Here is a 24543-nt window from a genome sequence, read left to right as displayed (position 1 = left end):
AAGAATAACTTTTGTACTGTATAAAACATACAAGAGTAACCACGTAGGTAACCACAGTAGTCTCTAGACTGCGCCAACTGGCGCCAGGGCAATATATGCAAAGGGGATTATTTACAGGGCAGGACCAATCGGGCCACTGCCAGAACCATTAAGCAAGGATAAAGAATAAATGAGAAAGGTAAGTTCATCCGTGTCAAGGCTGTAATAAAGAAACAAAGCATAATCATTTGGCATCAAACATTAGGCAGGAACATCTGCAATAAAACCTCTTAGCAGGACATTCAACATAGGCCTGGAATCAGGCAGGACCAGATGGGGCATACGCCAGCCGGGGACATTATCCTCAGGGTAGGAACATTAGGCGCAAAAGCACATTATGCATTGCATCAGCATCCCCTGCAAAAAGAACATTAGGTGTACAACGCAGATATCCTGGTATGGTATTTAGCCTCCCCTAGGCATATAACGTCTCGGGGGATAGGGCATTAACCATGAGCCTCGCATAAGATGTCAGGCCAGCCCATGAACACAATATACACAAGCCTGAAAGGAACACATTATTAACCACATTAGCACAGGCATCAGGTATTATCATGCGTAACATCAGCAACCTCTGCAGCTGGAGAACTCTAGGCCTAAAACTTTCATAAGCCTGACCACATTCAACATGGGGTCATCCTGCATTAGCTTAATTCACATTGGTAGGGGGGCATAAGCTATTAGCATAGACATCCTCGCAGTCAGCTGGCCATACAGTGCTTGCCCCCTACGTGGCAGATTAATTTCTGGTGCACTACGCAGTCTCAAAGGGGTCTCTTACCTCACAAAGGCCCCAAAGTTGCAGAGTAACCTCTGGCGCCACTGTGCCTGGGAAAATGGAGTCCCTCTTCTGGACTCTGCAATTTAGAGTGCCCCACAATGTTGAAGCTGCCCGCTGTCAACCAAGCAGGCAGGGGGGAATCCCACACACCGGGATTCCCTCGTAACACTTTAGAATCCCGGCGCTGCAGACGTCCGCTCCTCTTCTCCTGGGGACAGTTGTAGCGCCTTGGCAGCAAGCAGAGCACAGTCAATACGAATAAGGCACTCTGGCAGCACCACAATGCAGCACATATGCAGGGGAATTGAAATATAGCGCTTTGAGAGCACAGCGCTGCAGGCCTCAGCCCCTCTTTCCCTGGCACCCTGAATATAGCGCTTACGATGTGCTCAGTCCCACCAGGGGCTTCAGGGACGACAGGTAGCGCTCCTCACCAGCAGTGCAAATATAGCGCTGACGAGGCCCTAGGTAGCTGCCACAGATTAGGGTTCCACCTAAGGACATAGGGCCCTGGCTCCTCTCTCCTCACTGGTCATCTGCATATAGCGCTTGGGAAGTACAGCGCTAGAGTGCAGGCAGGGGGAGGGTACAGGCAGTCCACATGGACGGCTCACGAGGCGCTAGGTCCCACAAGCAGACTCAGGGACAACAGGTCGCGCTCCTCACCTCCTTCTGGGCGGAGTAAAAGGTGCTCCTTGGCAGTCAGTCAACACGCTCTCCTTTTCCAGGCGCTAGGGAGCAGTCAGGGCCCAGGTGGAGCGCTCACGAGGCGCTAGGGCAGGAGAGCAGGCAGGCAGTGCTAGGCCAGGTCAGCGGTCAGTGCGTACTCATCAGTACAGGACAGCAGCTCCTCAGGACCATCCTCCCCTATAACGTGGCACTCCTCCTGGTACAGCAGCCTGAACTCCAGCAGCGGGCTCTCACTGGCCCTGTGGACAGTGGAGGGGTACTGATGGGCACAGGGCACACAGGCCCATGCGGCGGCACCCCCTGGCAGCAGGTACCCTCATTCCCAAGTCCACGCTCTGACTGAGCACATGGCATCTCTACTGCTCTACAAATACCAGAAAGGCTGGAAGCTTCTAAAAGATCCCTGGCAGTTCCAGCCTCAACTGTCACTGTAGGGAGTATAGAGCACCTTGTCACTTCAAACACTAGACCGATAACTCACCTCAGTCAGGCGGCACAAGCAGACAGAAATGGCGTCCCTTTTTAAAAATGACATTTTACAAAGGTGCATTTCTACAATGGTGAAAATGACTCTGCGCACGCCATTGCGCAGCATGTATCACTGCATCTCGCACCACACATGGCCTATACATTCCTCTACCATGGGGGAGATATAGGTGCGTACACCATTGCACGGCATTTAAGATTTGCATTTGAAATACATCCACATGACATGTTGATTCCCACAAAAGCGAAAAAATTCAGGGAAAAAGGGCCAAGTCCAACACTGCTTAGGAGGAGTACCTGGAGTCAGGCACGGCTCAAAATCTAACTGCTGTTCTCCAGTTAAACCTCTCCCTTCATTCCATCTAAAAACGAAATGACAACATAAACAAAATACTGAAAAACTGAATACCAATGAGGCACCCAGTGCAACCCCACAACTCTGACTAAAACAGATTTGACATACCATGGTATAGAGCAATGAAAAATGGTATCTCATGATCAAATTGTTTAAATTTAGTCAGATTAGGTTATTAACACATTCATTGTCGGACTGGCTGTAGTGGGCATCAGGTGTTTCCCGTGGGCTGGAAAGGTGGGGGCCACTTGTGGAGCAGTGGGGCTCATTTGATTGATTGATATTAATCTTTATATTAATAACCCCAAGTTCCACTTTGAGAGTCATTGGTGACTACTACAGGTGCAGTGATGTGTCCAGGGTGAGCAGCCAAACCATGCCCAAACGTTCTTTGAAGTCCAGCTATCTTGTTTTTGGGTGGATGCGTGGTAGATTAGGCCAATAAATCTAAAATAGTTAAAATAAACTACAATATAAGTATCTTGTTAAAGAGGAATTCAGAATTTAGCGTTTGTCCACTCAAGCCACCCTTTGTACACAGTTTTGGCACTACAGTGTAGGAAAAAAAGCTAGTGCCCCCCCCCCGCATGTTGCTGGCAGTCTCACTAAATGTGATGCGTCCGAGCATATGATGGCCTTGAACCTCAAGAGGTTGTCACAGGTTTCTAATAGGCCAATTATGAACCGGTCTTGTGATGGTAGGGCTTGAATCTGTCTGATGGAGAAAGTAGTTACTGCTGCTTCAACTTGCTGACTCCCACCCTTTGTCCTCTCTGACCCATGCCTTTCGTGGATCCTGTCTTTTTCTGGACCACTAATTTATCCGGGTATTGTATGTGTCCTCTTTATGTAATTAATGCGATTTTCTTTTGCTGTTTGTTCCCCCTCTGTTGACCTGCCAGTTCCGACCCTCCTCCTAGCCCCTGCCCCTTGTTTCCCTCAGACTAAGCACCCCTTCTCCAATTGTTGGGGAAAGATCTAATATTCTTACTCTGGAGTCTCAGTGAACCCTCTGAGAGAGTCCACAGCTTCCAGGGAACCGCTCACAGCTGCTCCCCTTACCAAAGGATTCCCTCTCCCCTTGTTGGGGAAGGAACCAGTAGGTAAACCTAGCAGTGTTAGAAACCCCTCTGAGAGTCAACCACATAAAACACCCTCCCCCCTCTTTTCATGCTCTCTCTCACCCTCCCCTACCGCTTTCCCTCTTTCATTGTTTGTCTTCTTCCCTTGCTCCTATCCCCTACCCCTTAGTCTCTCGCCTTGCCTGCTACACCCACTAGCCCCCTGTCCCTCGTGCCCTTTAACTAAGCACTCCTTCTCCCCTTGTTGGGGAAAGATCCAATTACTTATACTCTGGAGTCTCAGTGATCCCTCTGAGAGTCCACAGCACTGAGGGAGCCACTCAGTTGAGGCATGGTATGGCGCCCCTTGCCAAAGCCCTCCCTCTCCCCTTTTTGGGGAAGGATCCAGTAGGTATGCCTTGGAGTCTCGGAGACCCCTCTGAGAGAGTCCATTGTGTAAAGGGAGCCTCTTGCATCTGAGTTGGGGAAATGATACAACTTCCCCTGGGATCACAGCTTACTGGACTTTGGACGCAGCTTTTACTCGCCTACCGGCTTGTGCCCCCGTCACCCTCCCCCATCTTCTTTCATGCTGTGTCTCCCACCCTCCCCCTCCTCTTTCCCCTCCTTCATTCGCTGTCTACTTCCCCTGCTCCTACCCCCTCCCGCCTGAATCACTCCCATCCCTGCTTTTTTCCGTACGCATATGCCCTTACTGTTTGTCTCGACTGAACATGTAACTATGTAGCTATGCTCTCTATGCTCTAATAACTGTGTAACCTTTGTAATGATGTAACCTGCAACAATAGTCTGATACTCATGTAAAGCACTCTGATACCTCTGGGTCTTGCCAGCACCATGTAAAACCTTTCAAATAAAAAAAATCTGTATTCAATTATATATTATAATCATAAAAGATAAAAACATTTAAAAAAGGCATATAAAAACGTTAAAACCAGTTTCAAACACAAACCAATACAATTCATACAGATAGAACAATTCAGTGTATAAGAACTTTATAAATTCAACTGCCCAACCTGACATATACATAACTATTTACTAGGCACTCATTATTTTATTCCAATGTAAGACACCTCGTAGGTAGGCAATGACTGCCGACATCACCGCCTGAACCGGTAATAACTGCAAGAATAAAAAAGCAGGTCCAACTTGAGTAAAAACCCTCACTTTTAAAGGTGACAGTAGGTACCTTCTGCGCAGAAATTTACATGATTTACAGACTAAAACCAAGTGTATTAGGGTCTGGAGAGAACAAGCAAGGGAAAATTAAAAGGGCAATGTGATTGAATTGTCCCGAAGGGAAGCAAATCATTGTACGGATAGTGCTCAACCAAAATTTAGAAAGCAGAGATCCATCTTAGATAAATTTCAGGACCAATTACAGATTTCAACATTAGAAAGGATCTTATGGAATTTCTTCTCCAGCGCCAAAACTTCCCTTTCTTCTTTAACCTTATTTAAAAATTGTTACTTAAATATACCACAGTCACCCTTTTTTATGAGATGTGGCCTGTCGAAAATATTCATACAATCAAGTGAACAGGCAGCCAATTGTATATAGTTCATCTACTGTATTTTTGTCCACACGTGCACTCCATACAGTCCTCAATCACACTGCTGTTGAACCCCAAGCTCCCATTGACCCTGACAGAAATCCAGAGTAACAATGGTGCCAGTTTAACCTGATCCTCCAAATAATTCAAATCCAATTCCTCATGGGTGACAATTGAGGAACTGTTTGGACCCAACCCCAAAAGTTTCCTATAGAATCGGTCCTCTTCCAGCTGGAACCCCCTACACTAGTGGAACCCCCAAATTGCAGCACCATAAGTCAGGACTGGGAGACACTTCATTCTGTAGATTAGTAACAGGGGTAGAATGTGCTTATTACCCACTGACAATGAAAATTTAAACAAGGCACAACAGGCTTGTATAAATGTAGAACAGGGACTGAAAATGCAAGAAATCCAGTTATTGTAATGGTCGTTTAATATCCCCAGATAGGGAAAGTTGGAGACTCTGGTAATTTGTTGCTCTTTAATGTCGATAGGTCTCGTCTTAGCTGTTTTTCGCCCACAGACCATATAATGTGCCTTTGAAATGTTGGTGTCTAAATTCAGATCGTCCATAAGCTTCACAAACCGGTCCACCAGACGTTTGAACCCTTTAGCTGTTCTGGCCATCAATGTGGCGTCATCAGCATATACCAGGGAAGGCATGCTGACAGACTTTACCCTGGGCAGATCAACGCCATTTTCACTCAGCCATGAGTTCAGGCTATTAATATATAATAAAAACAATATTGGTGCCATCACGCAACCCTGCCTAAACCCTCGCAAAAGGTAAAAGATTCAGTGGTTTCTCTCTCTGTGCCTTATCTAACGTGGGCATTTACGCGCACGTGTAGGGGTCTAAGGAAATTAATCAATTGGACTGACAATCCCATTTCCCCAAGAATGTCCCAAAGCGTGGACCTGTTCACCTGATCAAAGGCACTACTAAGGTCCATGAATGCAAGGAAAATCGATCCCTGCTTCGCCACAACATATTTCCCTATAATAAGGTTGAGGTTCAGGCATTGTTCCACAGTGCCCATCCCTTCCCTAAATCCATATTGGACAGGTCAGATAATATCATTGGCCTGAGCCCAAACTTCCACTCGATGGATACTGATATGCCTTACTACCGAGCTCAACAGGGAAATTGGTCTGTAGCAGGTAGAGTCCTCCCGATTCCCCTTTTTAAACACAGGGACTATAGTAGCTGATTTCCAAGTGGACGGAAGGCCTAGTTGGGTCACAGCATTAAGAACATTAGTCAGAACAAAAGCCCAGAGGTGAGGTTCAGCCTTGTATAGGTCCATAGGTATTCCATCTGGCCCAGGTGCTTTATTAGACAGGCTACCCATGATTGCATCATATACCTCCTCCAACTCAAACTTGAGCTTAAGTGGGTACAGATTATCAACATTACCCTGGTTAGAGAGGCGATATTTATCCAATGCGTACACCTTATGATAGTGGGCGACTCAGAGGGCTGGAGGAGCCTATATCATCTTGCGCAGCCACCTTGGGCCTTACATTAACCACCTCCCAAAAAGAGCAAGTGGACACCAGTCGGTCTCAAGATGCATCTTTGAACTTCTCCGTTCGTTTCCCTAGAGCAAGTTTGTACACCCTCCTTAATATTATCCTGATTACAGGGAATAATGCCCATTGACCTGCGTGCTTTGTCGAACCAACCCGGCTTAGCACCCCTGGGTTTACTCACCATATCATTTATTGTATTGGCGGTAGACTCGTTTAGCTGGTCAAATGCTTCCAACACAAGAGCAGGTGATGTGTCAAGGGCTAACAGGGGCTCCAAAATGATAGCAATATTCTGTCTGACCATATATTTATTCACTTATGCCATTGGAAGATTACGCCACTTTACCCTCAAACCCCCATCTTTTGCAGTTAAGCCAGGCCAGGATCAGGAATTACGCCCAGGCCAACATTAATTCCCAGTACAAATTCTATGGGGTGGTGGTCACCAAAGTTAACATCATAGACCACTCCTAAGCTAACAAGACAATCAAGGACCATGAGATAAAGATATAATCGATGATGGTCCCTTTACCCCAACCCACAAAAGTGGGCAATTCCCCAGACGAGCTAGGTCCCCCAGACATTACATTCCTTAAACCAGCTTGGCTAAGTGACTCCAATAGCTTGCGGCCCCTCTGATCAGACTCTGAGTCGCTAAGTGCAAAATCTTCTAACATAAAAGGGTTACCATTGTAGGAAATTTGACCCAGCTTAGCATTAGAATCCCCATCTATTATTATGTTAAAAGATTTAAAATAAGCACATGATCTAGACTCCAGAAACAACACTACTTCAAAGAGTGCCTCAACCTGGCACCAAGGGTCACCGACAGAGGTATAGAAATTTACAAGTAAAAAATGTAAATCTTTACAAATGAACATATATGAATGATATATAGTTTTTCTTGACAGTAATTTTTTGTTTACATAATTTCTGTATAAATATTATGCATTTTTGTGTATGTTGTGTGCCAAAAAATTTGTTTTATCTTACAATAAAAATATATTTAAAAAAAAAAAAATGAACATCCAAAGGATCTGAATGCCGGTATGCTTAAGGGGATTGAAAATACTTTCAAATTAGCTGTAAATCGTACTAAGGTGATTAGACCCCCTCGAGGCCGACGACCAAGGGAGGGAATTGCTGCCACACAAAAACTTTCATAACCATCTCGGCCGACCCGTTCTAGAGCCCAAGTCTCCTGAAGCAAAATGATATCAAACTCAGTGATAAAATAATGCCATCCAGGATCCGCTAGCTTATCACTGATACCTGCTGTGTTCCAGTTTAAGATTTTTAGTGGGCGCCCTGGGACACTTCATGGTGCAAACTCAGCAAGTGGAAAACTTGGGTAACCCCATCTGGGCTGGGAGGACTAACACTAATAGTACATGGAGAGATAGCCTGGAGTCAATCATTGTGGTCCAAGACGCATAGGGGATCAAATCTATTACTCACAGGGATAGCTATTTGTGCAGAGGAGCTAGCTGGGTAACTAAAAGAATGACGAATCATTCTGTACTTTAAAGGGGATAGGGCTGTAAGCAGCGGTAGAAGGAGCCAAGCGGAAGGATGTTAATACAGGCTTCCTTGATGGTCAGTGGGACAGAACTATAGAGTTGGTACTTGGCCAGATCAGGTGACCTACAATTGATCACAACACAATCCCCCTCCAGGGATTTGGGTATAGGTCCAACCCACCCTACCCTTCTAACAAAATACCATCATAGTCCTTATAGTCAAAGTGAACATTATTTTCCAACCAATGACAAACTTTTTTCAATTGGCCAGAGTTTTCTGCAGCTTTCACATTTGTACTTTGTACTCTTGACAAAACAGCTACGCAGGGAGAACAATCCAGCGGTAGATTTACGAAAGGGAGCTGTGCATCCGGCTTAACAATCCTGCCCACCTGCTCCCCAAGTACTAGTTGTCCCACAAGAGTCCTACAGGACCTGTTCTCTGCTGGCCGATTTCTGCAGATAAGACCGGAGGAGCCACAGGCCGGGAGAGCAGCTGGGGTGGGTTGGGGTACAAGGATATGCCCCGTCTGCAGCTTGACCCCTCACAAAGTGGCTCGCAGAGGTCCCGTCCATGCGTAAAAAGCGAAGCAAATTGAGTTCATATCATCCTTAAGTGGATCAAACCCTACAGCTAGTTTTGTTATGGCTGACTCCAGGGCAGATATTCTTTCATTCAAGCGGGCAATACTTAGCTGGATCGCGTCCTTAAGCTTGCTAATCATGGATGGCCAGTCTATGGCATCCAGACTCACTAGGCCTCAGCAATAGGCGCTAGGCCAGGTTGTAGAAACATTCGAGAGTCCTTTAGTGCCCTTTTCTTTAGGTGGCTGTTTGGTTTGCCTCTTCCTTTTAGGCAATGGTTGTCAGAAGGATGAACAATGGGAGGCATGCACGTAAGGCTTTTATCGCGCTGGGGCGCTGTGTGATCTTGAGATCAGACTATAGTGCCTGCTTAGCCGTACTCCCTAGAGACGGACCAGGTGCCACCCCAGCCTCCAAGGAAAGCCTGTGCTCAGTCAAGTCAATTTCAGTAGCAATTACCCCCACTGCTCGTGCCAAGAAAGAATCCAGAGTGGTGCCATTTGTAAATTTAATACTTGTCTCTTGATGGCCCGGGGATTTGCGCTTCCCCATTTTATACCAAAGTCCACCATGGACTAGAGAGCAAAAAGTGGAAAGACAAACTTGGGGTTAAGACCAACTTGTCTAGGGATCAGGATACACAGCTTAAAAGTGGGCGAAAGGAGGAACAGAGGCTCACCACTGAACCACAAGCTTCCTGCTTTTTTTCAGAGCTCCACAAGGGAAGGACCAACCCTACCGCCTCCAGATGAAGATGTGCCCGCTCTTGGCCCGGACATGTGCCCAGGTGCGTCCATGCATCGGGAGCCCAAGCCCGGCTAAATAAGCGCCTCTGGGCTCAGGACAGCTGAGGCAGTTCTAACGCTGGCGGCTGGAGCCGCGATTTCACCTGGGGCCTGGAGTCCAGCTCCACCTCCAAAGGTCTGTGGGGGTTGTTTTTCTACTGGAGTTCGGTTTTGCAGTAGTGCTGCAATATCGACCCCCTGTAACAAAAGCAGCAGTGATGGGTGCTGCTTTAGTTAAGCAGCAGTGCTACACACTAGCACCCTCACCCTCCTCCTAACCCCACGCCCTCCACAGTGGACCAGTCCAATGGAATTGCCAGGGCTGCTTTGTGTTCTCAGTCCGGCCCTGAACACATTATTCATTATTCAAACCCCACTGTATGCCACATCAAGCCAAAAAGAACAAACAGCATTTTTGAGATTTCCCCTTCGGCTTCTTCAAGAATACCTTACCTTACAGCCAAGATCCATGCAGAAATTATCATCCATCACAAACCTTGACTCCCAGAACTGCACCCTGAAAACCAATGATGTGGAAGCAAACATTACAATGAAAGCTAAATCTAGGCAACCAAATCTATTCACAGGGAGGTATAGTTAAATATTATCAACAACTAATAATCTAAAAAGCCGGAGAGGAATGGAGGAAGACAATGTGTCATCATAGCTAACCCAATTTAAGTTACCCATCTCTCATCTCCCCAGCCACAGAAAACGACTACAAAACAACCATTATAATCTTATCCATCGGTAATGGAACACTAATTGCAGAAATCATACACAGTATTGACCATTTTCCCAATTGCCCATACCCCACTTAGCTAGTAAAGTAAACACAAACAACCTTTTTGAACAAAGATCAACAAGATAAGATTTCTTATTGAAAGCAAGGACGAGACGACCACCCACCCTGTTTACTGACAATACACAACACCTCCATGGGGACCCTGTTTGTCATTACTTTCGAAATATTGATCTCACAACATATTTCTGCGACTTATATAGTATCTTCTGGTAAGCGATCCAGTGGGGCATGATTTTATAATATTATGTGGGTGCTTCTTTAGGCTCAGTGAAGATAAATTGCTTGGTATGGGTGGGCATAACTAGCGTAATTCTGTGTGGCCTAATCAAGCAGAATTACCTACGAATTCTGCAAGATTCCATGTTTTGTGTTTAGCTCCATTCCATAGTGGAAAAATGCCCCCTCACGCCAAAATGGATGCGCTTATGTATTTTGAGCTAAGAAATAGCCCTTAAAGCAACAGAACACATATAGCGAGCACAAGCAGCCGCTCGCGCTATGTGTAGGAATTTCCCCCAATTTACTCCCGTCATACATAGCACACAATGCACCCTTGGATCCAAATTGGACACAGGGATTCATTTTGTGATAAGAAATAGTGCTAAATGCAGCAGAACATGAATAGCGAGCATAAGCAGGCTGCTCTTACTCACTAAATATGCTCTCATGGGAGGATTTTTCCCCCAAAATTTCTCATAATTACATGAAATGTGGTTATTGCAATAATATCAGCAACTCTGTCTCAAAAACTAAAGCGGAATTACCAAAATTACGCCAATTACTCTGACGTAATTGAAATTTTGCCCAAGCCTACTGCTGATCCCTCTTTGCGATCTGCAGCCTGGCAGGACTCAATGGGGAATGCCAAAAACTCTCTCCATTGTTCCTGGAGCTGCTGTTCCTTGATCAAAAACTCGGAGTTGCGTTCCAAGAAATAGCAATCCTCCCCAGAGTTTCTAGCATTTATTGATGAACTTTAGGTAGTTGATCGTCACCAAGCCCAGTCATGATCAACCACACTCTCTTCAAGACCTACTTCAAGGACCGCCTTGACAACAACGCACATAACAGCAAAGAGCTCTTCAACATTGTGAAGGAACTCTCCAAACCCAGCTCCAACACCAACGACATCCCACCATCGCAAGAGCTGTGCAACTCCCTTGCCCCCTTCTTCCATCGCAAGATCGCAGACATCCATGACAGCTTCGACAACCAGACCACCACCACAGCCAACACACCTCAAGCCACACGGCCACCACCCACAGCGACCCCCTGCTCACCTGGACTAACATCAACGACAACTACACCATCAAAATCATAAACACCTTCCACTCCGGCTCCTCGTCAGACCCGTGCCCACACCACATCTTCAACAAAGCCAGCGCATCATCGCACCCCATCTCCGCTAGGCCTTCAACATCTCCTTCGAGACCGCGACCTTCCCGGAGAGCTGGAAGCACGTCGAGATCAACGTCTGGCTCAAGAAACCCTAGGCAGACTCGAGGGACCTCAAGAACCTCCGGCCCATCTCCCTACTCCCGTTCCCAGTGAAGGTAATCTAGAAAACCGTCAGCAAACAACTGACCCACTACCTCAAAGAGAACAACATCCTGGACCCATCCCAGTCCGGGTTCCGCAGCAACTACAGCCCCGAAATGGCCTTCATCACCACCACAGATGACATCAGGACCCTGCTGGACAACGGCGAGACCGCGGCCCTCATCCTCCTGGACCTATCAGCCGCCTTCGACACGGTCTGCTATCACACCCTACGCACACGCCTCCACGACGCAGGAATCTGAGACAAAGCACTGGACTGACCACCTCCTTCCTCTCCCACAGAACCCAGAGTGTCCGCCTCCCCCCCCTTCCGATCTGAAGCCTCCCAGATCATCTGCGGTGTACCCCAAGGATCATCCCTCAGTCTGACATTGTTCAACATCTACATGGCCCCGCTCGCTCACATCGCCAGACTACATGACCTCAACATCATCTCCTACGCCGATGACACACAGCTGATCCTCCCCCTCATCAAGTACCCACTCACCCCCAAAACCAACCTCCACGAAGGAATGAAAACCTTCGCCAAATGGATGAAGAACAGCTGTCTGAAGCTAAACTCGGACAAGAACGACGTCCTCATCATCGGCTCCACCCCCTCAGCCTGGGGCGACTCCTGGTGGCCGACTGCCCTGGGAGCAGCACTGACAAGCACCGACAACGCACGCAACCTGGGGTTCATCCTCGATTCAACACTCTCCATGACCAAGCAAGTCAACGCCATCTCATCCTCCTGTTTCAACACCCTCTGCATGCTCCGCAAGATCTACAGGTGGATTCCCACTGACACAAGAAAAACGGTCACCCAGGCCCTCGTTAGCAGCAGGCTAGACTATGGAAAAGCCCTCTACGCGGGAGTCCCAGCCAAACAGCTGAGATGACTGCAACACATTCAGGACGCCTCTGACCGCATGATCCTTGACATCACTCGACACAACCACATCACACCCCACCTGAAAAACCTGCACTGGCTGCCCATCAACAAGCGGATCTCTTTCAAGCTCCTCATCCACGCACAAAAGGCACTCCACGACACCGGACCAACATACCTCAACAGACGACTCACCTTCTCCACCCCAAACCGCCAGCTCCTCTCCGCCGACTGCGCCCTAGCTACTGACCTTCGCATCCAAAGAGCGACCTCCGGTGGCAGATCATTCTCCTACCTCGCCGCCAAGACCGGGAACACCCTCCCCATCCTCCTACGGCAGACGCAAGACCTACTAACCTTCAGGAGACTACTCAAGACATGGCTATTCGAGCAGCAGCAGAACCCCCCTCCCTCCCCAGCGCCTTGAGACCCTTATGGGTGAGTAGTGAGCTCTACAAATTTCCTGATTGATTGACTCTCTAATGGGAAGAGCTAAAAATAAGTCATGCTAGCCCATTCACGACTGAATGCCTGGGCATTTTGGCATGTTGGTTTCTGTTCTGATGTCACTTGTTGAGTCACCTTTACACAGATTAGCAGTAACCTTTGCAGCTGTCAGGGAATGCAGTCTCATATTTTATCCTTACATTGCTTTTCCAGGCACCAGAAGCAACTGCAATTTGAGAGGGCCCTTGTTACGCTAACTATAACCATGGCTACTAGGACCACTCTCTTCCTCCTATGGCATGCTTTCAGACATCTTCAACTCAGGAATTCAATATACTGCTTCCAGTGATGACTTTGTCCAAGGAGTTTTCCTTGCTCATTAACCAAGATCTTGTTCAGTCCACTAATGTCGAGAAGAGGCCCTCCCATCCATCAAAGCAACGGTGCCAAACATTGCTCCTTCGAAAGCCCTCCTAAGCTACGTGTGCCCACTGTACTCAGTGGCCTGCAGCCAATCTTGCTGACAAGCAGGGTGTTAAGTGGGATGGAAAAAAAATGGGGATCCCAAAAGGGGTATGGTCTGTATTATTAAGGGTGTAGCTTAACAATGAAAACAAAAATTCCCAGAGTCCCTCCCTACCCAAACATTTGCAGAGGATCACAAGTGTATTTGGCTTGGGTGACCATTGCTTTGTGCGCTCTGCAGAGAGGCTAAGGATTGGATGTCGATGAATTCTGAACACCTTTTTGTGTCGCTGACAGGCATTGTGAGAAATTCGGACTCAGTTCAGTCTCATCTCAGTCGTGGCATGTGACTCAGATCAAAACTTGACTATATATGAGTAATATGGTGCATGAAAGTACCTAACATTCTTTAGAAATATAAGCATATGTCAAGCATGTGAAATATAAACAGAAACGACATGGATTACTTTAGCCTTTCTTACACCTAAAATTGATCAGTGTGTTTGCTTGTAAAGTTAAGGGCATGAATGAACAGCTTCAAAGAGATCCGTTTCAATGTCTGTTTCTAAATACCACTGGAACCGAGACCCGCAGGGACCCAGACCACTTAACCCCTTCCATGCTCATGACAAGCTCAGCTCGTCATGCAGCACAGTGCTCCTGTGCTCATGACGAGATTAGCTCGTCATGACCACACCCGTTTTCATTGCTGTCCAGCACAGCAGGGGAAACTCTCAAGCAGCGATGTGGTTAAAGCCCTGCTGGCAAAGAGTTGTGAACAAGTAGCAGGAGCAGAATTGAATGCCGATTAGTGGTTGTCTCATGCTCTGCCCTCAAGAATACCGTTTAAATGAAGTAGTTAGTAATCCCTTAATTAGGAGATAGTAGGATTTTTATTTTTAATTCATGTCTGTGACAAACAACACATTTGTTTCCTATTCTAAAACAGCCACCATTTTTTAAATGGTGGGAATTTACGAAGGAACACCATTGAAACTTGACTTTATGCAACCTAGGTCCTTTGTAAATTAACTTGTCAGAAAGTTTGAAATCTCTGTGAAGAACCAAAACTCGTAATCTAACCCTGGACTTTGGTCTTTTGAGATGACTTCTTTCTTGATAAATTACCTTCTTTTTAAATCTCAGTTGGAGATGTCTCTAAATCACTATTAGAATCCCCAAGACCCCTGGTTGGCTGAGGTAGGTACCACAGGCCAAGCAGGGACCTGTGAGCCCCAACATTAGTGAAAAGACAGGTCGCCTCCAGAGATAGCCCCCGCTCCACCCGCTTGGTAGCTTGGCATGAGCAACCAGGTTTATCTTCAAGGCTTAATGTGTAAGGTATTTGCAATTACGCTCACAGCAATCCAATGATGACACCACAAATAGACTCCACACGAATTTCATAGAAAACAAGTATTTGTTTATAATACGTTATACAACGCAACCACACAATAATAAATCAACATATGCGTTGGGGTAATGTTCCCCTTGGCCTATTATTGAGCTAAACTAAACAATCCTACGTAATCCTGATGTCGTAATATGCAGTTCAATATGCAACAGTCAGGTACTTCGCAACATAAGAATAATGCAGATCGTAATACGGTTATCTGTCGATTTGTACTGTCACTGTAATGCAATGCGTACAGCAACAACGTGGTAAACTGTTATGCCCCCATAATTCAATGCATCCAGTCCCCCTTCAGGGACTTTTGTGGGAAAAAGCAATGCAGCGTATAACACAGTTATCAGGCAATTTGTAATGCGAAACGAATGCAATGTGGAACACATATATCCGGCAGTTCAGTATGCAACACTAATGCAATGTGTAATACGACAATCCGGCAGATCGTGGTGCAGGATTCAGGCAAGGCGCAACACATATATCAGGTAGTTCGTTATGCAAACCTAGTGCAATGCGTAACACACCTATCAGTTAGTTCGTTAGGCAAACGAATACAATGGGCAATATGACACAACAGGCAGTCCGTTGTGCAGAAATAAAGCAATGCGTTATACAATCATCAGATACTCCGCTACGCAGAAGTTATGCAATACGTACATTCCTCCAGCACCGTCCACAGTGACTCCAGCGGTCTCTCCACCATTCGTTCTGGCTTGCGGTTAGTCTCCGGCCACAATTGCCCCCCCACCCGGGTAAGATAGAATACAGTAACTACAGCTTCACACTCAGGCCCGGTGCTGCCACTCCCTTGGCACACGGGCCTCAATCCAAGCTGAAGCAGAGGATTGCACTGCAGAACAGAGGGAGAGGCCTAGAGCGTTTCCTCTTGAGCCCGTGCCCCGCCACAGGATTCGACACACGTTACCTTGGGGGCGCGAACCCACTCTCCTCTCCTCGTTCAGCAACTTGGGCCTCCGATGCAATCTCTGACTTTCCGGGCAAAGGAAAGATCCCAGGCTGCACGCTACACCCGCACTCAGAGTCACTCAGACACACAGGAACTCCGGGTGCACGTTAACCAGACAACTCCTCACGAGGTTCTCAGGCTACGCACGACACACGCTCACAGTGTCGCTGAGACACACTTGATCTTTTTGTGCCCATGATCACATGGCACAACTTGCACAGGTCTCAGGTAGTAGAAAGCACACACACTCTGTGTCGCTGAGACACACTTTATACTCCGGTTCCCCCGGTCACAGGGCACCTCTTGTTCAGGTCTCAGGCAGTAGAAGATACACACACAGCGTTGACACACTTTACCTCCCAGTGCCCCCAATCACAAGGCATCTCCAGCAAGGGTCTCAGGCTGCGAACAGCACACAAACACAGCGTCACTGAGGTACACTCGCTCTTCTGGTGTGCACGATTACAGGCCAATCCACACAAAAGTCTCAGGCTGCCCTCAAGCACACACACACAGCGTCACTGAGACTTACTTGGCTCCTCGGCACACGCGTTCACAGGACGATCCTCTCGAAGGACTCAGGCTAGACAGAGCACATGCACACTGCGTCTCTGAGTCTCGGTTGAAACTCCAGCTGCCCAAGATCACACGGCACAACTTGCGAAGGTCTCAGGATAGACAGAGCACACGCACCCACGGCGTATCTGAGAGTCTTCTCTGGAAACTTTTGTGTTCCTGTGTTCCCAAACAGGGAGCCAGCTCACATCAGGCCCTTGGGGATAGTTACTTAAGGACACATCACATAGCAAAGTCCTTCAAGCAGGGGGACACAGCACACAGCAAAGTCCCTACAGCCTTTTCTTGGTTAAAACAGCAAACTGCAGGCCAGCCCCAGATCACTTAGCAAGATCAGTCCTATCCAGCAGTCTATTCAGTTGTTTCTTCCTTGGCAAAGGTTACTCTTGATCCACGAAGTAGTCTTGTTCACACTTGATCAAGCCATTCTCCAAAGTACTGCGGCTTCAGCTCGCATAGTTATACCCCTCAATGGTTCTGAAGTCTTTGTGTTACAGGGGGAACTGACCCCTGCTCAAACCAGTTCTGGGTGCCTCCCTACCAGTGACACCTTCTCCCTTTGATAAGTGGGGGTCTGGATTTTGAATCACTCAGCATTAGATGGGACAATTGTTTTATAGCACCAGCCCGGGCCTCTTCACCTCTAGACCTACTCCTTCTCCTACAAACCAGATGCAGGTCAGCCTGTGCTGTCTCACCTCCTCCCCTGGGTCAAGACATTCCCCAGATCCTATAGCTTTCAAATCCAGCCAGTCAATCCACAACCAGGCAGAGACACACAGAAATGGTTAAAGCACACAAACCCAGCCACTTCTAAAACAGTGGCTTACAAACACACAAACCAAATGTTATGTTATGTTATGTTATATGGTTTTATATAGCACTCAGCTGCCCCAGCCATGGGGCGTCCTGGCGCTGTCACTAACAAGAAGGGCAGGCTGCCCCAACAGGATCACAACAAAAAACATCTTTATCAAAAGATGTGTTATTGCAGGGTGAGTTCAGGCATACTAAATTTCACCTTTCCATCCTAAGCCTTTGGGGAGATAGGCTGGAAAACATATTACACAGCCTCCCCATTCGCTTCTAATGGGCAAGATGGCCTTTCAGCAGTGAAAACGAAATGGAGATTATTCACTGCCAGGACATGGCACACACTGTGGTACATGTCCCACTTTTCACATGTACTGCGCACTGTCCAGGTGGGACCCTAGACCAACTATAGGGGTGTCTGATATGTATGGAAAGGGAAGGGCAGGGTCTGGTAAGTGTATGCACTTACCAGAGCAACATGGCAGTTTAGGAAATTGCGCGCAGGCCCTGCAAAGGCAGGCCTGTGTTCCCTTTCCAAGGCTACTTGAGTGGGTGGCACAATAAGTGCTGCAGGCCCACCAGTAGCATTTGCAATACCAGCCCATGCACACATAGTGCACTTCACTAGGGACTTTACTAGTAAAGTAAACATACCAACAATGGACAACCAATCACCATTACACTTTACACAGGGAACACTTACACTTTGACACTGTTTAGCAGTGGCAACCTGTCCAGAACATCTAAGTTGGCAACACTTGTCAGAAAAAAGGTCTAGGGGAAAAGCAAAATGTTTAGGAAACTTTGGCCGAAAAGGGCCAAGTCCCACAATCACATTGCAATTTCCTAAAGTAATTTTGTTTTATGCATAAACTGACTCAGACTCCATACTGGAAATAGTCTCATGGCAGACAGTCAAGCGATTGAAAAAACCTGTAATTTCAGGAATAATAATTTTCACTTTGTTTTCTAACTTTTTGGGCATTCACAACATACACACTTCTATGGATGATTACTTATACAAATTATAGATTTTCTTGCAAACCTCTCCTCTTCTGCAAGCTGGATTATCTTCAAGAGTAAGTGGTGTGAAAATGTGCATAATTGATTTTGATTTTTACTGGGTAACAAAATTCCTTATTAGGGAACTCCATTACCCCCAGGACCCTCCTGTCCTTCTCCCATTCATAAACAAGTGAGATAATCCCATCCCACCAACAGAAATAAAATAATAAAGGAATGTTTGCCCTATCTCACCCCCTCCCACCGGGAGTACATAACCATACCTTACCCAGCATTCCCTCTGTTTCTCTTTCTGCCTGCCAACAGAATGGGACGAGTCAGGAGCTGACGGGCTTCTGTTGGTTGACTCATGTCTCTGCTTCCGGGCGGTGGAGACGTTGCTGGTGTTTGTGTCTCCCTCCCTGCTGGGCTTGGAGGGAGACATGCTGAGTTGCTGACGGTGGTGTCTGGGCCGTGCCTCCTGGGTTTCCGTGCATGTGGGGAGGTGCAGCTTTTTCCTCCTTTCGCATGTTTGTTTCCGGGATTAACCTAGGCGGGTACTGCTCCCAGTGTGCGGTTCCCTTCCGGGTGATGTGGCCTGACTTCCGGTGTCTGCGCAGTCCAGGAAGTCAGGGCGGTATACAACCTTTACAACAAAACATTTACCACGCACTACCATTACAACGCAGTCATTACAACGCAAACCATTAGAACGCATTGCGCTGGGGGGCGCTCTAGGATAGGGAATACGTTTAATTTACTATCCAACACCTTCCCTAGTGACCACGGGGACTGGAGTTGGAATAGTAAATTAAACTTTTCACTATCCAGCACCCCAAAGCGCTATGCGTTGTAAAGGCATGCGTTGTAAAAACCGTGTTGTAAAGGTATGCGTGGTAAAAGTATGCGTTGTAACGTCATACATCCAGTCAGGGCGCTTCGATGCTGGTCGGCTGCAAGGATGATTTGGCAGTTTCCTTTATTGCGGCCACAAGGGGTAAGTCCTGCGTAATTTTTTGTTGTTCCTTGGTTCTTGGTGCCTGCAGCCACACTACTCTTAGGGCACCTGATCTTGTCTGATCTTGGAATTGAATTGAGTCAGGCCTGGTTGGTGCCTGGATGGGATTTCTCCTGTGAATGCCAGGAACTGTAGACTACCCTGAAAGCGCCTGTTCTCGCCTGCTCTCAGAAGTTAAGCAGGATCTGGCTTGGTTTATTCCTGTTTGAGTCTCTGCTTTGGAATACCGGGTGCTGTAGTCTTTAGGGCAAGCGGCTGGTTCCTGGTGTGCCCCTGTCTCTGGTTCTGTTGCTGATTTGAGCTCCTGTTGCAAATTGTTGTTTGCAAATGGCAAACATTCCAAGAAGCGCAAACATGTGGAGCGCTCCTCCTCTTCATCTTTTGATTCCTAAACGGCACAGGTAGTGGGATGATGCCAGAATTAAGAGACTGATTAGGGAGACATTGCAGGAGATGGGGGGCATCACAGGGGCTCTTTTCCAGTTCAACACTCTCATTCTTCAGATTCTGGGAAGGATTGGTTGGAGGGTGAGGAGCTGAAGGGAAAATACATTGATAAGGACATGTTGTCAACATGGGTTTTCCTAGCGAGGATGATCCCAGCACGTCTGATAGTTCATTGCTGCGCCAGTTTCAGAGTTCAGCGGCAGTGGATGTGCCTGTCCATCCATGAGGTGTTGAAAAGGGAGTGGAAGGACCTTGATCTTATTATTATTCCCTGGTACATGTTCAAGCTGTATCCACTTCAGGACATGTCAAAAGACTTGCCTGACTCAATCCTGATTAATTCTTTTGTTGCTAGTCTGGTGGGTCAGAGTTCGTTGGCTGAGGATGCGGTTATTAGGGATCCTGTGGATAAGAAGGTGGATGCTTCCCTTCAGAAGTTTTACTCAGGTTCCCATTTAGCCTTGCGGGCTGGCATTTATGGTCCTTATGTTGCACAGTCTCTGATTTCAGATATCAAGGCTCTGTATCAGTACCTGGGTGATCCGTCTGACTGTTCTGGGGTTTTGGGGCATATCGAGCGGCCAGTGGAATTCCTTTCTGATGTGTCCTTTGGCCTGGTGCGGGCCTCAGCCATTTCTGGGGAGCTGGAAAGCCTGGGAGGCCTGGGAGGGCTGGGATGGCTGGTATGGCAACTTGCCACAGTCCGGTTTTGAAGGATTGGAAGACTGATTCCGCTCAGAAGGCTTCTGCCCTATGCTTATCTTTTCAGGAGACTAAGATATTTGGGGAAGAGTTGGAGGACAGACTACACAAACTTTTTTAAGGAGAAAAAGCACTATTCTTCTTTTAAGCAGTCCTCCGCTGCGCCTGTTTCATCAAAGCTTAAATCCTTCTTTCATCCGCCCTCACAGATGCAGTTTTCTAGAGGTCATGGAAGGTTTTCTTCTGGCAGGAGTCGAGACAGGAAGGCAGAATCTGCCCTACGGAAACCTCGTTCTTGACTATAAGGCAGCCAAGTCAGGATTGTTGGTCACAGGTCAGCTTCAACTCTTTCTTCTGGCCTGTTTACAGTCTCATTCCGATGTGTGGGTGCTATACATTGCACCCTAGATCTGCAGGATGCATACTATCATGTCCCAGTTCACCACAGCAATCGCAGGTTCCTGAGGTTTTTCCTTCAGGGCCATCATTTTCAGTTTCGGGTCCTTCCCTTTGTCCTTTCAGTCTGCCTGCGAGCGTTCACCAAGGTAGTGGTGCCGTTGGTGTCTTCCTTTCATCTTTAGGGTGTCCTCATCTGCCCATACCTTGACGATTGGCTGATCCATGCTCCATCTCGGAATCAGTTATTGATAGATCGGGAGTTAGTGTGTTCTGCATTGAGGGCTCATGGGTTTCTGCTGAACCTTACCAAGTTTCAACTGGATCCCTCTCACGACTTGACTTTCATTGGGGCTAGCTTTCATACTAATCTGAACAGGGTGTTCCAGCCTGTCTCTCGGGCGGTGACCTTGTGGTTCCCTTGCTCTGGAGTTCTTGAGGGGGTTCTCCTTCCCGGGCTCTCACTCTGGTTGAGGCTTGTGGGTCTCATGGCGGCAGCTGTGTTCATGGTGCCTTGGGGGCGGTTTCATCTCAGGCATCTGTGGGTGCATCTGTTGGCCCGTTGGGATCCTTTGTCTCGGAATTTGAACCTTCTGTATCCGGTGTCTCCTTTAATCCACCTTGCCCTGCGCTGGTGAACGGTATCGGCCCCTCTTTCCAGGGGTCTGCCACTGCAGCCCTCTCCACCGGCGGTCCTGACGACAGATGCCAGTGCTTTCGGGTTGGGGGTTGATGCTGGAATCTAGCTCACTTCTGGGTTGTTGGTCCCTTCCGGAAGGGAGGCGTTCTTCAAATTGGTGGGAGTTGACGGCGGCCTCCCGGGCTGCCATGGGCATCTGCAGTCAGTTATTGAGGCACAATGTGGTGGTGCATTCCGACAATATGGTGACTGTGGCCTACCTGAATCATCAAGGGGGGACCAGGCCCAAGTCTCTGAATGCAGTATTGATTTCCTTATTTTGTTGGGTGGAGGGGCATCTGTTGTCTCTGGAGGATGTTTATATGCGGGGGGTGGACAATGGGGTGGCGGATGCCCTCAGTCGTTATTTCCCCGTCAGCCAGCAGTTGTCTCTGACTCCGGAGGCCTTTTGGCTTATGTTCAGGTGGTTTAGTCTTCCCTTTTTTGTCCTATTTGCACAATACTCAGCTGCCTTGGTTAAGCTCCTGTGTCCATCTGGAGGGGACAAGGGGGAGGGAGTGGATGCTCTGACCATTCCGTGGACACTGCACCTGTTGTATGCCTTCCTGTTCCTTGCACTGATCCCCTGGACTTTGGCTCGCCTAGTGCTGTAGTCCTGGGAGGTGGTGGTGGGGGTGCCGTTTTGGCCTCGCTGGTCTTGGTTCCCCACTCTGAGGCTGTTGTCGGTTCAGGGCTCCCGGTTGCTCCCCTGCTTACTGTCTCCCCTGCGGTCATCTCCGATGTTGTCTCTCCCGCAGCTGAGGCTGTCTGGAGATTGAGGGCAGGGGTGGTGGCGTTGGGGTTTCCCTGAGCATTTAGTCTTGGCTCTGCAACAGTCATGGAAACATTCTACTCTCAGATCCTATGGGCGGCATTGGGGGTATTTCCAGCGATGATGTCGTGCTCTGGAGTTGTCCCCTCTGGATTGCTCTCTACCTAGTGTGCTGCGATTTCTCTGGGAGGGGTTTGAGAAGCGGTTGTCTGTTTCCACTTTGCTGGCCCAAGGGCCATTATTATGGGATTTTGTTCCCCTTAGGGGAATTTGTCAGATGTGGATGACTTGGCTCTCGGTTGTTGAGGAGTTTTTCTTTGGCCCGTCCTTTGGTACGGCCATAGTTTCCTTTTTGGGACCTTCCCCTGGTGTTACGTGGTCTGGTGGCTTCTCCCTCTGAACCTTTGGCTGAGGTGGACATCAAGTTTGTCACATTGAAGGTGTTTTTTTTTGTAGCCATTACTTCGGCCAGGCACCTTGGGGAGTTGTTGGGTCTGATGGCTCGGGAGCCCTTTTTGTCTTTTTCAGAGTATGGGGTGGTCCTACGGTTGGATTCCTCTTTTGTCCTCAGGGTGCCTTCTCAGCTCCATCGTTCTCAGGAGTTGGTGCTGCCTTCTTTGTGCGCTGATCCAGTGTCTAGCGATGACCTTCCTTGGTCTTTGCTTGATGTTTGTTGGGCTTTGCATATCTATCTGAATCGCACACGTCCTCTTAGGAAATCCAACTCCCTGTTTGTGTCTTTTGGGGTTTCCACTTGTGGAGGGAAGGCTTCCTCTTCTTCCATTGGTTGCTGGCCTAACCACGTCATTATGTTGGCCTACTCCCTTTCAGGTTCCCCTCCTCCGGCATGTGTGCAGGGCGTTCTACCTGGGGAATGGCAGCCTCTTGGGCTGAGATTTGGGGGGTTTCCCTGTCTGAGATCCGTAGGGCTGCTCCTTGGGCATCCTCTAATACTTTTGTGAGGCATTATTGGATCCAGAATTTGTTGGGGGAAGATGCTAATTTTCGGTTGGATGAACTGCAGGCTGTGTTTTGGAATCGGCCCTTGTTCCACTGAGATCTAAATATGTTAGAACAAATTTACAAACGCCATTTCTTTTGTTGTCCCGGAGCTGATAAAGTTTGGCAATGCTGCCTACATGATGAGCATCAGAAAAAAATATACCGTTTGGTGGTGTTTTGTGCTGGTGACGGCATTACGCCTAGTGTTTTTATATTTTCCCAATATTGAATAGTAAAGAAGTGTACGTTTTCCCTGATATGCAGGAGAAAAAGTTACTTCTAACATTCCTTTAATTCAAGTGCTAACGTTCACTCCAATTCAAGAACTATTTTTCAGCATATAATATGCAAAGTTGGCTAAAATGTTAAAGAAAATGTATATCAATTGTGCGATCTCTAAGTGAAAGTAATTTGTTAGTCGCATTAAAAATATCAAGTACTCGATGAAGTCCTGTTTGTCGCCCTCTAGGTTTATCAAGGCAGTTATTATCTCCTGACATGTAACTTGTTTTCCTTCAGATCTAGCGGTGTATACGGCGCAGCACTTTCAGCTAGCTGCATGCACAGCCATTGGTTGCACAAACAGTTCCGGTGTCACCTTGTTTACGGCTCAGCTGCCACCGAATGACCTCGCCGCTCCTGTCCTGGCTGTCTTGGGCGCCAGAAGTATAGCTGTTCGGTAAGGAGAGAAGTGACATTCTGTGTTTTTTTGTCGTACAGGAACACCGTGCCAGTTCTCTATACAAATCTCCCTGCGTTCAATCAGGAAGGGGGTTTTGTGCTGTTAAAAAAATATGATTAAATGCATAGAAGTGATTAGTTTAGTGGGTCTGTGAACCTTTGATTATCACTTGCCAACTTAATTTCCATTTTGCCTTTGCACAATCAGGCTTAATTGATGTACATAAGCGCAGAAGCTCTGTTTAAACTTCAGCTAAGGAAAATGTGTTGGGGTTGTTGTAACTATAATGGCTTGGCAGCTTCAGCAGTGCCCTATCGTTGCTACGTTCATTAATACTCTACACCAAACAGTGGGAAGTAGAAGCACTAAATGGATGTATCTATATTTATTACATTGGAAGATATTTTGTCTAAAAAAACTCGCCTTATAAGAATGATGAGTTGAATCCTGGGAAAGTATGCAGTTCCATAAAACTACTATAGTACAACGAGTCAGTATTTCTTTATGTAGCAGTCGCCC

The 24543-nt window shown here is 47.4% G+C and overlaps 1 protein-coding gene across 1 annotated transcript in view; it reads left to right on the top strand.

The window, feature by feature from the left end:
• USH2A (usherin) overlaps positions 1–24543 on the top strand; it is a 2319650-nt gene that overhangs the window by 743540 nt on the left and 1551567 nt on the right. Inside the window, exon 20 of the mRNA XM_086925936.1 lies at positions 23862–24021. Within this exon, the coding sequence (XP_086782062.1) occupies positions 23862–24021 (160 nt within the window). The remainder of the gene's footprint in view (positions 1–23861; positions 24022–24543) is intronic.

The sequence above is a fragment of the Lissotriton vulgaris genome, chromosome 6, assembly GCF_964263255.1.
Source record: "Lissotriton vulgaris chromosome 6, aLisVul1.2, whole genome shotgun sequence".
NCBI lineage: Eukaryota > Metazoa > Chordata > Amphibia > Caudata > Salamandridae > Lissotriton > Lissotriton vulgaris.
This window is presented reverse-complemented; position numbering and strand designations above follow the sequence as displayed.